General features: G+C 37.6%; 1 protein-coding gene across 4 annotated transcripts in view; it reads left to right on the forward strand.

Moving 5' to 3' along the window:
• Positions 1-14,265, forward strand: part of RAP1GDS1 (Rap1 GTPase-GDP dissociation stimulator 1) — a 104,623-nt gene that overhangs the window by 69,245 nt on the left and 21,113 nt on the right. For 3 of the 4 annotated variants that reach the window (XM_085325635.1, XM_085325636.1, XM_085325639.1), the window contains one exon: positions 7,967-8,113. The exons of the other annotated variant lie outside the window; for it this stretch is intronic. In XM_085325635.1, coding sequence (XP_085181761.1) covers positions 7,967-8,113 — 147 coding nt within the window. The remainder of the gene's footprint in view (positions 1-7,966; positions 8,114-14,265) is intronic. 4 annotated transcript variants of the gene reach the window in all.

Genomic DNA, 14,265 nt, shown 5'->3' on the forward strand with positions numbered 1-14,265 from the left:
AGCAATAACAAAGTTGTATTCCTGTCACGTGCGGTGTCAATATATATGAACAAAGTTGGTCTTTGAACCCCTTTGATACTGAGACGATGCTGTGCCTGGCTATTTGTCCAGCCAGCAGAAAGGCCTGAGGAGTCAGGGCAGATCCCCTGGATACCTCCCCTGCAGCCACATTTGGCATCTCCCTGAAAAGGGGTCACTTACCTGAGACAGGGTCCAGTTGATTAATCGACCACATCTCAGTATCTTGCCTCTTGATAGTGGGCTCTTCTGAGGTTGTAGTGCATTACACGTTGCCCTTCAATCAAAACAGTGGGTTGTCTTCTGCTAAGAAGGTAGAAGGTTTCCTAAAACAAAACACTTTGTTAGTCTTTCTCCAGCTACATCCTGCATTCAGATGCAGGAACCTGATACTAGTCGGTTCCTCTGCGCATGCTGCTCGCTGGAGTTGCTTTAGAAGATCAGGTCGCTACCCCAGGTGTCATGCTTTGCGACAAGCATAGCACTGGCTAGCCTAAGACTCTCCACAGCCTCCCAGTTCCCTGGGCCAGTTGTTACTTTGTCACTTAAATATTCTTCTTTCATCCCAAAAGCCTAAAACAATCGTCTCCGCGTTACGTTTTTTGGAGTGGGGTGGGGGGATTGCTTCTTAGGTTTCTCCCAACCAATTCAGAACCACCATGGATCACACACTATCTGCAACTGCTTCTCCAGCTGCTTTGGTGGAGAGCCTTACCCAGGACACARTTTGCTCATTCCCCTTCTCCTCAGAGCTTCTGCTATCAGCGCTGCTGTCTCACAGTGCCAGGCAATGCTAAGCCTCTTGCAAAGCTCCTTTCACCAGCACCCTGCACCAGTCTGTGACTAGGCCATGCTCAATTCACACCCTTGTTCTTCAGCAGGTTGAAACTGAGAGACAACGTTGCACTGAAGGCCTGGGAGTAAGAATCCTAAGTTAATTGATGTGTGCACATTTATTGTGGTGATAGTATGGCATGCTATAAAAGCATATCTGACATGGTGGAAAAAGCGCCTGATGTTTTATTGTGCAATTGGATGCCATGATTTATTTTATACTGTATGAAGTAAAAAGAATGGGCTGGCTTCAGTTCTGACTTATGGTCCCAAAAACCTAGAGTAATTTGTTTGACTGCAATGAAATTACTCTGGAGCTGCATGGAGACATAAAATCAACTGAAAAATCTGCTGTAATCATGTTACACGTGGTAAAGGAAGACAGAGACAAGTGTTACGTTCAACTTCGAGGACGTTTGCTTGCCTTCTGAGCACCTAATATAACTTTTCTGTATTGCACAGTTCCTTTGCTTTTAAACAGAATTCAGTAGTGGATATTATGTATAAAGAATAACTACACTTTAAAACTAAAGTCCCCTCAGAATTTGGAACAGATCACCTGCCAATACACTGACTAGCAGTAACATATGTCTTGTTGCTGGAAAAAATAATGGTTCATTTTTATTTGAAAAGTTCTGCCCATTAGTGGAATTTGACTGCAAGTGCAGTACTGAAGAGTCTTGGGCAGTAAACTCACCACTCTTCTTTTGTTTGGTATCAGAAACGCACGATTTTGTATCTATCTGACAGAAGAGGCATATGACAGAAGTTAGCAAATTTTTATTGGAATTAAACTGTGGATTTGAATCTGGCTTGTTCTCAAGTGTTACCTAAGCATAACATTAAGGACAGGGTAGTATCAGCAGGTTTGTCTGTCCCCTCAAATGTTGAGGCTAACTCCTGACTCTGAGCAAAAGAAATTCTCTCAATGCTCCTAAAAGGTCTGGTTTTATTAGCACTGATACCCTATGTTCTACATGTTGAATATAGCAGAGGAAGTCTACTAAAAATATACCTAAATTTGCATTTGGATACAAAATTTTAAAATGATGTTTATTATAATAAAGCTGTTATATAAGAGGTATTGAACCTCTGCAAAGAAGTGGTGTTAGTAGAGTTTCCATCTCTCACCTGCCAGTGCGGTGCCAAAACTGCCCAGGTTTCTCAAAGTGCTTTGAGCGCCTGGTAGTAGAGCCCAGGCCAGTCTCCTGCTGCCTCTCTTAGCAATAGCCAGCAAATACTTTGACAACAGTTTTATCCAAAAAGGTCGATGCTTTCTGTTTGTATTTGTGGTTTACTGTTTACATACTAAATTTCTAGCAGTCATTTCTCAAAGAGTAACTTCTGAGGGAATACCCTAAATGAAGGTGGCGTTAGGGCTAAGGTAGTTGTCAGTAATTTAAGATGAAACCATTATAAGAATGTTGTATTTCTCTCTGAAGCAAATCCAACTAATCAAGACGATTTTTTATTCATAAAGCAAAAATGTTAAAACTCTACTAATTGATTTTAATCAAGGAGCAAATAGAACCAAACTGTATTTCTGGTAATTAAATTTTTGTAATTCCCAAAGGAATTAAATAAAGAGAAAGGAAATTTAATACAAGATACAAGATTTAATACAAGACTAGAGCTATCCCCAAAGTTATCTTTCCGATCATTAAAAGATGAGTCTGGAAATACAGTGTTGCTATACACTATCTATCCCTCATAAACCAGTACACAAAAGACAAGGAAAAAGCAGCAAATTTTAATAACAGCAAAATGTAAATGCGTGAAACTTAGCTTTTTTGAAAAAATAAAAATAGTATAAAGCTGCTTTGTGTTCTGTTACAAGGATGTAGCCTGTAGTTTTGCAGCCAAAAGAATTGACAAGAGTCCAGAATCCAATGATTTAAAAGCAGGCTATAAAGTAGGATCAGCTATTAAAACAGAATGGCAGCATTGCATTAGAGTTTAATCTTTACAGTCTCCACATAGAAAAAAGTGGGAGTAAACCCCCGTTAATATAAATGGTATCTATACAGATAACACAGTTTTCACCAGCTAACAGTTTGCCCAGAAAATTTAAGTGTTTTCTGAGCATTTTTGTCTTCCTATTTTCTTAATTAAAAGAGAACAGAAGAACATGTAAAGTGAGATCTTTCTTCCTTTGGAGTGCTGCTCCTGCCTTTTTCCCCTTATATATAATTTGCTGTATGTCCTACCGTAATTACCTCTGCAGTAGCCAGCTTGATGTCACAGAAGATTATGACTCCAGGTGAGGAATAAGCATGGGAGCAGATGAATGCCTCAATCATCAAAAATCAGGCAAATATATCCTAATAAAAAAAATAAACGCGAAAAATAAAAATGGCACATATAGAAAGAAGTCTTACTTCTTGGGACTCCTACAAATTAGATCCAAAAAAGGTACTCGTAAGTACCTTTTAAGTACTCAATCAATATTTTGGTTGCAAAGAATGCAGAATTGGAGCTAAAAGCAATAAAAGATGAAGTATTTCAAGTAAACGCACAGTATGTCATTTAAACGATCTGATCATTATGACCAAATGCAGAGCATAAAAAAATACACCTTTTATTTTAAACATTAAAAAATCTTATGTCACCAAAAGCTGCTCTCTTAGCAGCTTGTTTTATGCAAATCAGGGACCTGTATTATATAAATCATTCATTCCCTCACTAAGCTGTCCCATTTAAACCAATGTGACTACTAATACTAATACACTTTTGTAGGGCATGCACTGGAGATAAGAGGAGTCAGGTTTCCAATTGCAAGACAGTGAAAAACAGAATATTCCAAAGTATAAATCTTGAAATTTGAAGGGAAAAAATCACTTTTAAGAGATGCCATCAAATGATTATCTAAGAAACAGAGATGTATTTTTGAAGCCTACTTGTATGATAAACATTAAAATAATGTGGTAACTTATGCTTTCTAGTGCTTTTTAAAGGTTAAATCTATTTTCTACATTTGGAGTCTGCAAACTGATACAGGACCCCTACTGAGAAATATAATTACATATCAGATTGCATTGTGAGATATAAATTTCACATTTCAGAATGGAAATAGGGAAATAAAGTTTTAGGAAAGAACTGTTTAGACAGCAGTAGCACTGTGGCCATCGTGATATATGAGATGCAAAGGTGATACGGAGAATTCATATCTTATTCTGTAAGGAAAAATGGACAAGCTTTCAATCACACAACTGCTCATTACATCACTATAGCGCACATATTTTGCTGTGCTTTTGCTTAGAAAATAGATTATTAGCTAGCTATCATCATCATCTGAGTCTTAGAAATGTACCTAATTTTACCAGTCTGTGGGTTTACTTATCATATACATACTTGAGTAACTCTGTTTATCCTTGCAAGAGCAGGATCATTTTAGAAGTTCAAATGACTTGCTTCTAAATTGTACTTCGAATATTAAAGGTGATAGAGAGAAAAGTTTGGAATAATGAAAGAACTAGATCTCTGTGTTTTAAAACTTCATTAAAAGTTTGGTAAGAAAGAGTGTTTCAGAACAGTTGAAACTGAGCTGCTTTTTGTCTCCGAGGTCACAGCTCTTTAGACWTAACAGGAAATGAGTAAGAAATATTTTTGTCCCAATCAGTGAGAGATATACGCATCTGCTTCTTTAAATAGCATTTAGATTTACAGAGCTTAAACTCTAAATTTTAAACAGTAATTTGATAATCTATTAAAACCCAATGCTACATAAAAAACCTGTGAGCAGTTCGGGATAGAAAAAGAGACTACACTAATTCTTAGTGATGGTCCTACCAGGTTGGGCTGAAGAACATGGCAGAAGTAGTAACTTATTCTGTAGTAGGGTCTTACTATACATTTCTTTGGTGGAAAGAAAAAAGGAAACTCTTGGGTCTCTTGGGTTATCATCATTCTGGTATCTTTAAACAGAGCTACATGCACTTAGAAAGTAATACAACAGCTATAGTGAGGCATTTTTAAGAATAAATGTGAATGCTGTCATTAAACTCTTCAATCCTTGATCTCATAGGAATAGCAAATGTTTCTTTTTAAAAAAAAAAAAAAAAAAAAAAAGGTCACCAGAAGAAACTTCCACATAGCTTCTGGGAGACTGGAAGCACTTTAAGTGTGAGAGTTCATAGAACTGCTGAACTGCAAGGTAATGGCTGGCTTGAGAGCAAGACATGGCAGCATGCTGCAGTCTTGTTTAAATGATTTGGAGTTCAGTGAGTATTCTTGTGTGCAAAATCTGTTTCTTAGCGACAGAGCAGGAAGAAGTGGATCTGTAATAAGTACACGTAGCATTCTGAGTCAGAAATACACTTTTTGCTTGGGGATGCAATGGGATGTAGTCTGAGCTCAGAGCCAGTAGTCAGGGACTTCAGAAATGTCCACCTACACCTAGTGCATGATTCTTTGTGGCCCTCTGCGAATTAGCTGAGTTAATCCTCTTGGGTATGAGAGAGCRGTAGCAGGAGATCCTAATTATAGCTCCAGGATGGGCCTATTCTCCACTGAGCTCCTTAGGACAGTGAAGCAGCTACAGAGAGTGAGCGAGCTCTAACGTGTGAAGGAGGTGRAGCAACAAACGTTGCATCCATACTACTTGAATGTACCAGCCTGTGCAGTCATGTCAAAGTCGGGCCCTTATAACCTGCCAGCCACCTGGGAGGGATCCTAAAATTCATTTTACCCTGCGTTTTGAGCACACTGAATGGACAGACCATTTATTTGAAAGAGATTTGTTTCTGAACCTTTCTGCCTCCGTTTCGCTGTCTGTGCAGTGGAAGCTGATTATCTATCCACCCAACAAAAGTACCACGTGGGCAACTATTGTAGCACGTGTTTGAAGTCAGAGACTACCAGACTGTAGCAACCTTTGGCATATAACTACTTTGACAAACTAGAGAGAAAATGGCAAAAAAAGGGGTGTATGAGGTTGAATCTTCGTTTGTTCTAAGGTAGTGTCACACGCTTCTTTGCGGTGGAGTTGTGCCAAATTCCATCCAGGTAAGGAACTTGGCTTATAACTGTGTTTTGTCCTTTTTAACCCCTCACTTCCAAACCTTCACCCTACTTAATATTTTTCTGTGCTTACATGTTTTATATGCATTTTCATGCCAAGACATAGAAACAAACTTGACATCGGTTCTTATCTAAAAGCTTAGTTTTCATAATGGCTTTAGTTTGTCAAATTCAGTTGCATTATACCAATTTGAGAACTATATTCCAGCTATCTGATCCAGAAGCAAAATGATTCYATTTCATTTTGCATACTTGTTTTGACTCATAAAAACACAATATCAAAAATTTTGTATAACTGTTTTGTAATCAAAAAGATACTGTCTAAAGAAGAGGATACATAACACAGTATGCATGAATACTGCAGCCAAGTTTGTTTGTTTTTTGGGGTTTTTTTTCCCCCTCTCTGCTCATTTGGTGGACATAAGCACTGAATCTTGGACTCTTAACAACTGACCATATCGTCTCACTTTATTCAGTAGGGCTTTCTTCAATTTCAGCATTATATCTACATTTGCCATTGTATCAGGGATCTGGGATGTTTATTTCTTTTATATTTCCCCCTCTTTTACACTCCTTCCTTGACAGACTCTAATCTTAAATGTTTGATTGTAAACAAATTTCTATTTCTAATTTTTAAGAAGAGTGTATACATACCTGGGATGAACCACAGTCCTCTGGCAGAGATGGAGATGGTCACAGCAATCGTGATTTTCTTCCTCTGTGGCATATCCAGTTTTACTGTTATTCAGCAAAACATTTATTACTGTAGTAATAAATTCAAAAGTTAAAATCAGCCAAGAATTTCCCTTCTTCCTCCAGCTCCACTCAGCAAACAACCTGAAGTCCAAAACCACATATAAATAGTATTAAAAAGAACTGGAAGATTTAGAAACTTCTTTTTGCAGAGGTTTGGAACACTTTCTAATGGAAGATCATATTATAAATGTGGACAGCCTTGGGTTTCATCTTGAAAACATTGTAGAATGAGGAAAAACTCAATAGCTTCATTTCCAGGCACAACCAGGGGGTTGAAAGGCAGGTGATAACAAGAGTGCTGAATAACAGAGAGGAGGACATCTGCTATAGGGCCATTAAGAAACTGTGAGGGGGGGACGGGAAATACATATCTATGAGCGTGTGTGTGTGTGTGTATACACACACACACACACTTTTTTGTTTCAAAAAACTTTTCATTTTATGGTTTCCGCCAAGATTTTATTTTCATACAGATTTTCCCGTTAATTCCAATGGTAGCTCATTTGGACATCGCTTTTTGAAAGCCATGGAATTTAGGTTATTGACTGTTTTCTACCGCTGATTGCCCGCTGGGAAAGGAAGCGGGCAATTTATTAATTACTAAAATAGAAGGCAATCTTTTCCTTTTTTCATACATTGATCTTTCAAAATCTGATTTGTTGTACAGAACAAGTTTCATACAGAGATTATGGTATGTTATTTACGAAACCTCAGAGCATTGTAGTCTTTTATAGATGCAGAGTGAATTTTCCTTTTAGTCTCATAAAAACAATCCAATAGTGCTATTAAATTTCAGGTATAGAAGTACAGAGAACATGACATGTGGTAGAGTGAGTGCATGAACAGAGTTTTTGACTGGGAACTAATAACTCCATCTGCCTTGTCTGTTTTATGCCCCAGACCATTAAATAACCTGAGCAAGTTTTTTTATTCTCTATGTTTCTATTTCTCAATCTGCGTAATGGCAAGAATAATTTACTCGCTCCACAAGGGATGCACTAGGTTTTGTAACTCCTTGGAACTTTTCTCTAGCAAAATCCAGCATACATGCAGACATTATTGAATTTACCCACTCCAGTGGCGCTGCCTCAAACACTGGACTTCTTTAAAAGGTGTTAGTGCCAGATGGTTAATCCCTTCTGTTGTAGGTGGTTTCACTTTCCTAGCTGTGGCACACTTAAATCTGGCCCTCAAGCGTCCCTGTAGATGAATTTGACAGCACTGGAGGAACGACTGCACTCTGCTTAAAAACTTCGTTTCGTATGATTACTGTTATTTTCGGGACTCTATGGTGGGGTTTTGGTTTCATTTTTTTTAAATGTAACTCTTTGTTTTACAGATGAGGGCAGGAACGCAGTTGACCATGCAGGTGGTGCACATATTGTAGTAGACCATATAAGGTCACTGTGCAGTAAAACAGATCCAGCCAGTGAGAAGCTCTTGACTGTCTTTTGTGGCATGCTGATGAACTATAGCAATGAGAATGGTAAACAACACCAAAAACTTGCTTTATATCTACAAGGAAAAGAACCCCGTCAGAAAAATCTATGAAATTAGAATCAACCATAGGTTTATGTTGTAGAAAATAAAAGAAAGTTATTCTAAAAAGACCAAATACCTCAATTCACATGTACAATTTTCTGTTTCAGTAAAATTATGTTCCCAAAATATTACTCTTCCTATGACAATTCCATATAGCATATTGTATAAAATTTTGAAATCAGTATCTGGAGTTTACTTTATATCATGTCTTAGGAAAAACAGATTTACAGAGGTAAACTAGAAGGCCAGAGTAAGTCTTCTCTTTTTCATTTAGCATCTGACTAAGTCAGATAGTTTTAGTATCAAATTATAATATTAATTTGTCCCAGGCAAGTAATGTTGTCTTGTTCATTATTTAGGGTRTATATATACTAAACAGCTTTTTCTTAGATCATTTTTCTTTTTGTGAAATGTATATAAAATTACACATCTTACTTTCTTCTAAGATAAATGGGGAATAATTTGTTTATATGTCTAACACTCTTCTATACCTACAAGCTATAAGTTTATGGTCTCTATCATATTAAGTGGAGGTCTTCAGGGACTAAGACAAAAAGGCAAGATAGTATCTTAAATGAGAAATCATTGAGAGCTGTGGCCAAGAAAATAGTATTCTGCAATACTTGCACAAATATACTGGTATTTTTAGTACYCAGTTTGCTTCTACATGCAAGCACGGTAATACGCCAAGGCATATTTTATAGTGTTCACACATTTCCAAGTCTTTGAAAATTTCAGTCTTTAAGGAAAATTAGAAGAAATGAGGAAAGTTAAGTAATGGCTATGCTCCTGTCTTGTCCTTGGCATGGATTTCAAATGTATTTAGCTAATCACATTGTTTCATCAGTAATGCCCATTTCATATATTGTAGTGTTTTATCATGAGAAGAAATAGCTTCTTTATTAACCATTCACCATTTCTTTACCATTCTTAGTTCTGTATCTCTCTGTAACTCATTTTTCAAACCTATATCCAAACTACTCTGCTTTCTAGGATGCCCTCTTGGCTTAATTTTTTTGGCCTTTGTCTGTATCAATTTTTAATCTACTTCATCATGTCTTCTGGTATAGTTTCTTTGTGTGTTTTCTGTGCCATCTCTCCAGAGCTCTCGGCTTTTAATTCTCCTTCTCCATGTACAAATATCACTGTCATATGTTTCTCATCTTCTCTTTCTCTTGTTCTTGGATTCTTTCACTCTTTTCCTGGTATCATCCAAAAATACTATTTTTTACAGTACTTCTTTCTTGTTCTCCAAGTAGCAGCTTTTTAGTTCCTTCATTTCATGTAGTTTCCAGGGAGTGTTTTGCTTGATGTCTGCATGAGTGTCATGCTTTATTAAATGTTGTAGTATTGTTCCATATTTTCTGTCTTTCTTAAAAAATTTTTGGAGCTGAATAGATTTTTCCACTTCTAAACTGCCAGAATCCCCTGCATTAATGAAGACTAATGAGCATCTAGCATTTATGGTAGCTCAGAACAGACTAATCCAGAAGCGGAGCATTCTGCTGTGCAGAGATACTGTRTCAGTTTTGCTTCAGTGACCAAGCTCCAGGAAAATCTTCTCTAGGTAAACTAATTATGAGATAAATCTCCAAAATAAACAGCTTCTGAACAGCTTAACTGTTATAAACATCRAATAAATGATTCATTCCACCTAATAAGATAGCTTATTCCAATGTGCTCAGCAAACTTGTGTAACTCAGTGACAACTAGGAGGACTCACTGGCTCTACTCTGCTTACTGCCATCTTTCATCTCACACAGACTAACCGACTGATGCAGTACTCACAGCAGCTGCTGCAGCGATGCCAGAAAGAGGAATGCAGGAGTATTCCTGGCTCCTAGACATGGTTGAACACACCACAGCCCTGTCCCGCATGAGGGAGGAATCCGAGGGCTTACCAAACCCTCGCCTTCACCCTGCATACCTGCTCTCCATGAGAAAGGACTTTTCAGTAGCGACCTGGCTGCTGTTCAGCCCAGGACCTTCAGGYGTGCTGTGCAGGGCTCCTGTCCACTCATTCCACTGTAGCCAAAGAATCTGCCCACCGACTTCGGCAAATGTTGATTAAACTCTTAAGCTATTTGCCAAATTAACATGAAAAACATTAGTTAGAGGATTAAATTCTTAGAARAAAACTCGTGATTGTACCTGCAGCATTTGCATGGAGATGCAGGTCTTGCCAATAATTACATCTTGTTTCAAGAACCACAAGTACAGCTGAAGCCCAGCTGCACTCTAAAAATGTCACCTGTAGGCCATAGTAAGTTTTCAGAACAAGTCTTTTGTTCATGTCAAATATCCACCCAAGAAAATCTCTTAATTCCACATATTGCGCCATCAGATGAGTAATATTCTGAAGAAACACAGTTCTCTGCTGACCTGTTACAGACGAAATCTGAGATTGCCTCAACAGTTAATTGTACTCACAGATTAGTGGATACCATTTTTAGGGTTTACGCAGAAAAATGATCCCATGCGACTTAAGTAGAAGATAAACACTCCATTGGCTTTGCTGAAAGATGAGTATRGGATTGCATCCTAAACTCTCAGATTGCCTTGTCTGTAGTTAGGGAAAAAATGGACAAAAATAAAAGAATATTGGAAGCATAAGTAGGAAATTTTTTTTGTCTTTGAAGCAGCACTTCTACCTTCTGATTTATTGCTTCTGTAATTGTTTTCTGCTTAGCATGTTCTGTTACAAAATTACAGGTGGGGACTTTGAAGATTTCTTTACTGCTTTTAATGACTCTTTCAAGTTGCACTAGTTATCCAAATAAGGACAATTACAGTGCATTTGGTTCTTAGTTGCATTTATTTGTGAACACCCTAATATTTTTTCCTAATTCTTAGCATTTTATGAGCRGAGAGCATGTAAATTGTTCTACTTGATTCTAAATAGCTTGCTATTCTCAGTCTGCTAATTGTCCTCATTTTCAAACAGCTACTAATTATTTTTAATAGCTATCAACTGCCTTATTTTTTAAGCATGAGACTCATTCCTGAGTGCTTCTAGTTTTTGAATTAGCATGGGGAATTTACCACACATGCATTTTACAAAGCTGGCAACTGAAGATCAGCTACAAGCCATAATATGTCTTTTCCTAAGCGAAGCAAATTAATCAAGCATTCTTGTATCTCATGCTGGTTYTAGATGCTCAGCTTGCAATTGTAACTCCATTCATAATGTTGTCAAAGTTTTAAAACTAAGATTCCTTTTATAAAGTCCTTGTGCCATCTGCTTGTGTTCTCGAATTAATTCTGCCTGCTGTCTCTCAGTTCTTCCTTTGCCTCCTTCGTATCTTAGTTTTTCATTAGTCGCTATGATCTTAAAGAAATTGGTTTTGGCATCTCTTGCATTTCTTTCAAAAGTGTCATAAGAAAAAAAAACAAACTTTAGCCGTTTTTTAATTGTTAGAAATCAGAGTTTTCTTTTGATAGGAGACAACTTTTTGTCACCTGCCTACAATATTTTCACCTTCTCTGCCATAAGCATATTTTACTACCTGAACTCAGTGTGACACAAAAAGCTCCTGCCTCCTTTACATTATTAGTTGTTAAAACACAAAGTTTTAGCTAGGAATAAAACAGACCTGCCACTTGTGCTTGTGGAGGTTTTGTTCACAGCACAATTCTGCAAGAAGCAAGTCTTGACAAAAATCTATAATAATTCTTTCTCTGTCAAGGCATGCAAACTTTAGTCAGGGTACAGAGTAGCTGCTCTTAAAACAGCTGTTTTGGCACCTTTCAATGGGTTCAGTGTTGTATTTCTCTCATTCTGAAGTTTGTTATCATTATATGTAATCTCTGTGTAGCTATGATTCTGCTTAAGGGCAGGAGGCAAAGCAGGCTTGGATGAAGGGTGAAAAACTAATAACTAATAAAACTAATCATATTCAAGCACTCAGTTAAAAAAAAAAGTCAGTGACATCTCATAATCCCATGAGCTAAGATTATTCACAAGTTAATGGGATCAGTCTATAAAGTAGTTAATTATTTCTTGAACTATTTCTTGCATAGCAAACTGCAAAAGCATTAAAAAAAGGGGGGGGGGGATAAATGCTGGAAGCACTAGGCCAAACTGTCGTCTWAGGCAGCTGAATTGTAGGTAAGAAATTACTGGATGCAGTAACACATGGGTTAGAATATATGTATATAGAAAATACTAATTCTGTTTATAGACTACTTTCTCATCTCATTTCATATTAAACTTCAATCTGTCAAAGTTGTCTTTCATTCAGTGCCTTTGTATAATACTCTGATGTTAAATCATACAACTACTAAGCTTTTCTTATTCTCACAAAACTCTCAGTATGTGACTGGAGTGAATGCTGGGGATTGATTTGCATTGTTAACCACCTACAAAAGCTACGTAAACATACAGGAAATGAAAGGAAGATTTATGATACCATTAGTATGGTGTAATAGCAATCAGTATTTCAATAATGCTTCCTTCTAAGACTTACCTTTGCTAATTTTCATGCTTACCATGATTTTTGTTTCATTTACATCACAGCTAAAGATGTTTGCATTTAAGTGTATTTAGGTCTGAAAGCATGCTAAAGTAACCTAAAGCATGTAAAAGAAGGTTAAAAGTATGGGATTTATGACAGCGGGATAACCAATACGATCACTTGTTATGTTATATAATGAGTTACCTTAGACATGGTGATTGCAAATAGGTTTTCCGCGGGTATGAAATAAATTTATGTCACCAATTCGTACAAGACAGATTTTTMCTTTAGTGATATAAACACTGTTACTGATGAAACACTAAATTATTAGTTGTTTTCTGAAGTTCTGTCAAGAAACAYGAACTAGCCTAAATTAGTATTTTAAACTCAAATGCCCCCAATAAAGTTCTCAATTTGGGATATTCTCCCCAGATCTTACTCTTTGGAGTTCCCATGTGTGTCACCGAAGGACATGGAGCCATTGAAATTCAAGTTTTAGGTAGGTAATTGTTTGTGCTGGCGCATGTATTGATTGCCTTTTATCTACCTGTATATGCATCTGTGCAGCATCCCTCTCAGAGCTTCCCCTTACCCTCCCAAGTGGCCAGAGAGGGCTCTTATTAGTGCGACATTTGATAGCAGCATAAAATTTGGGACAGTTTCTTTTGGGTTTAAGGTCAGAAATTTAGAAGCGGCATGCAGTTTTTCAGCGTTCTGCTCCCTGTTTAGTGTGCTCTAAGTTCTGCTTAGGAGGTTGGCTGCACTGCTACTTCAGCCTGCGGTACGAAGTTGCCTGGCTTCGGGGCTCTATTTACCCCCGTCAGGCAACTACTTGTAGGACAGATGCTTGTTTTCCTTGAATTTTCCTCTTGCTCTAGTGGAGCCCTAACACTTTTTGCCTTGACAGGCTGAGTTATTCCAACATCTTCCAAGTTACCCAGTCTGTGGTCTTTAACAGGAGAGCCCCAGAACTGCTGTCCATTACTGTTCTGAAGGCTGAACCACTTCTGCTTTTAATTTTTCTGTAGCCAAGAAGTGCTGTAGGTCTTCTGTCCAGTGAAAAGCCTAATGCTTGTCTCATCAAACCTTGTCCTTCGTTCATTTATCTCAGWGCATTCCCTAGGGGCAAAATCTGTATGAGAGAATCTTGTTATTGAGGGTTTCCACTAGATATGACCGAAACACGAGCCCTGGCAATTCCCTTACGGGTTTATATGTATATGTATACATATATATATATACACACATACACACATATATTAGCAATAGCAGACAAAGATTTCTACAGAAAAATGCAGTTTTGCAAGTTTAACCATAAGAGAGTTTACTTGTGTTTGCTAAGTGAAACAGTCTTTTATTTATGGTAATGACAGATGTAAATGACAAGTTCAGAATTTGTATGGCAAGCCCAGGCTTAATTATATATATAGCAAATAGATGCTGGCAGGCTTTCATTTCTGAAGGCTTTACCTCCCATGCAGCTTTGAGACTTACAGGGTGGTCCTAGCTTTGGTAGTGGAGAAAAACTACCCTTCTACTTACTGCAGTCAAGGCATCAACACAGTGCCTGAATTTTACCTTACTGGCAGTTCTTGTAAGCCCATTCCTACCCTATAGCCCATTCCTGTGCTCAGGTGCTATC

The sequence above is a fragment of the Rhea americana genome, unplaced genomic scaffold, assembly GCF_003343005.1.
Source record: "Rhea americana isolate MKP2758 unplaced genomic scaffold, rheAme1 scaffold_99, whole genome shotgun sequence".
Lineage (NCBI taxonomy): Eukaryota > Metazoa > Chordata > Aves > Rheiformes > Rheidae > Rhea > Rhea americana.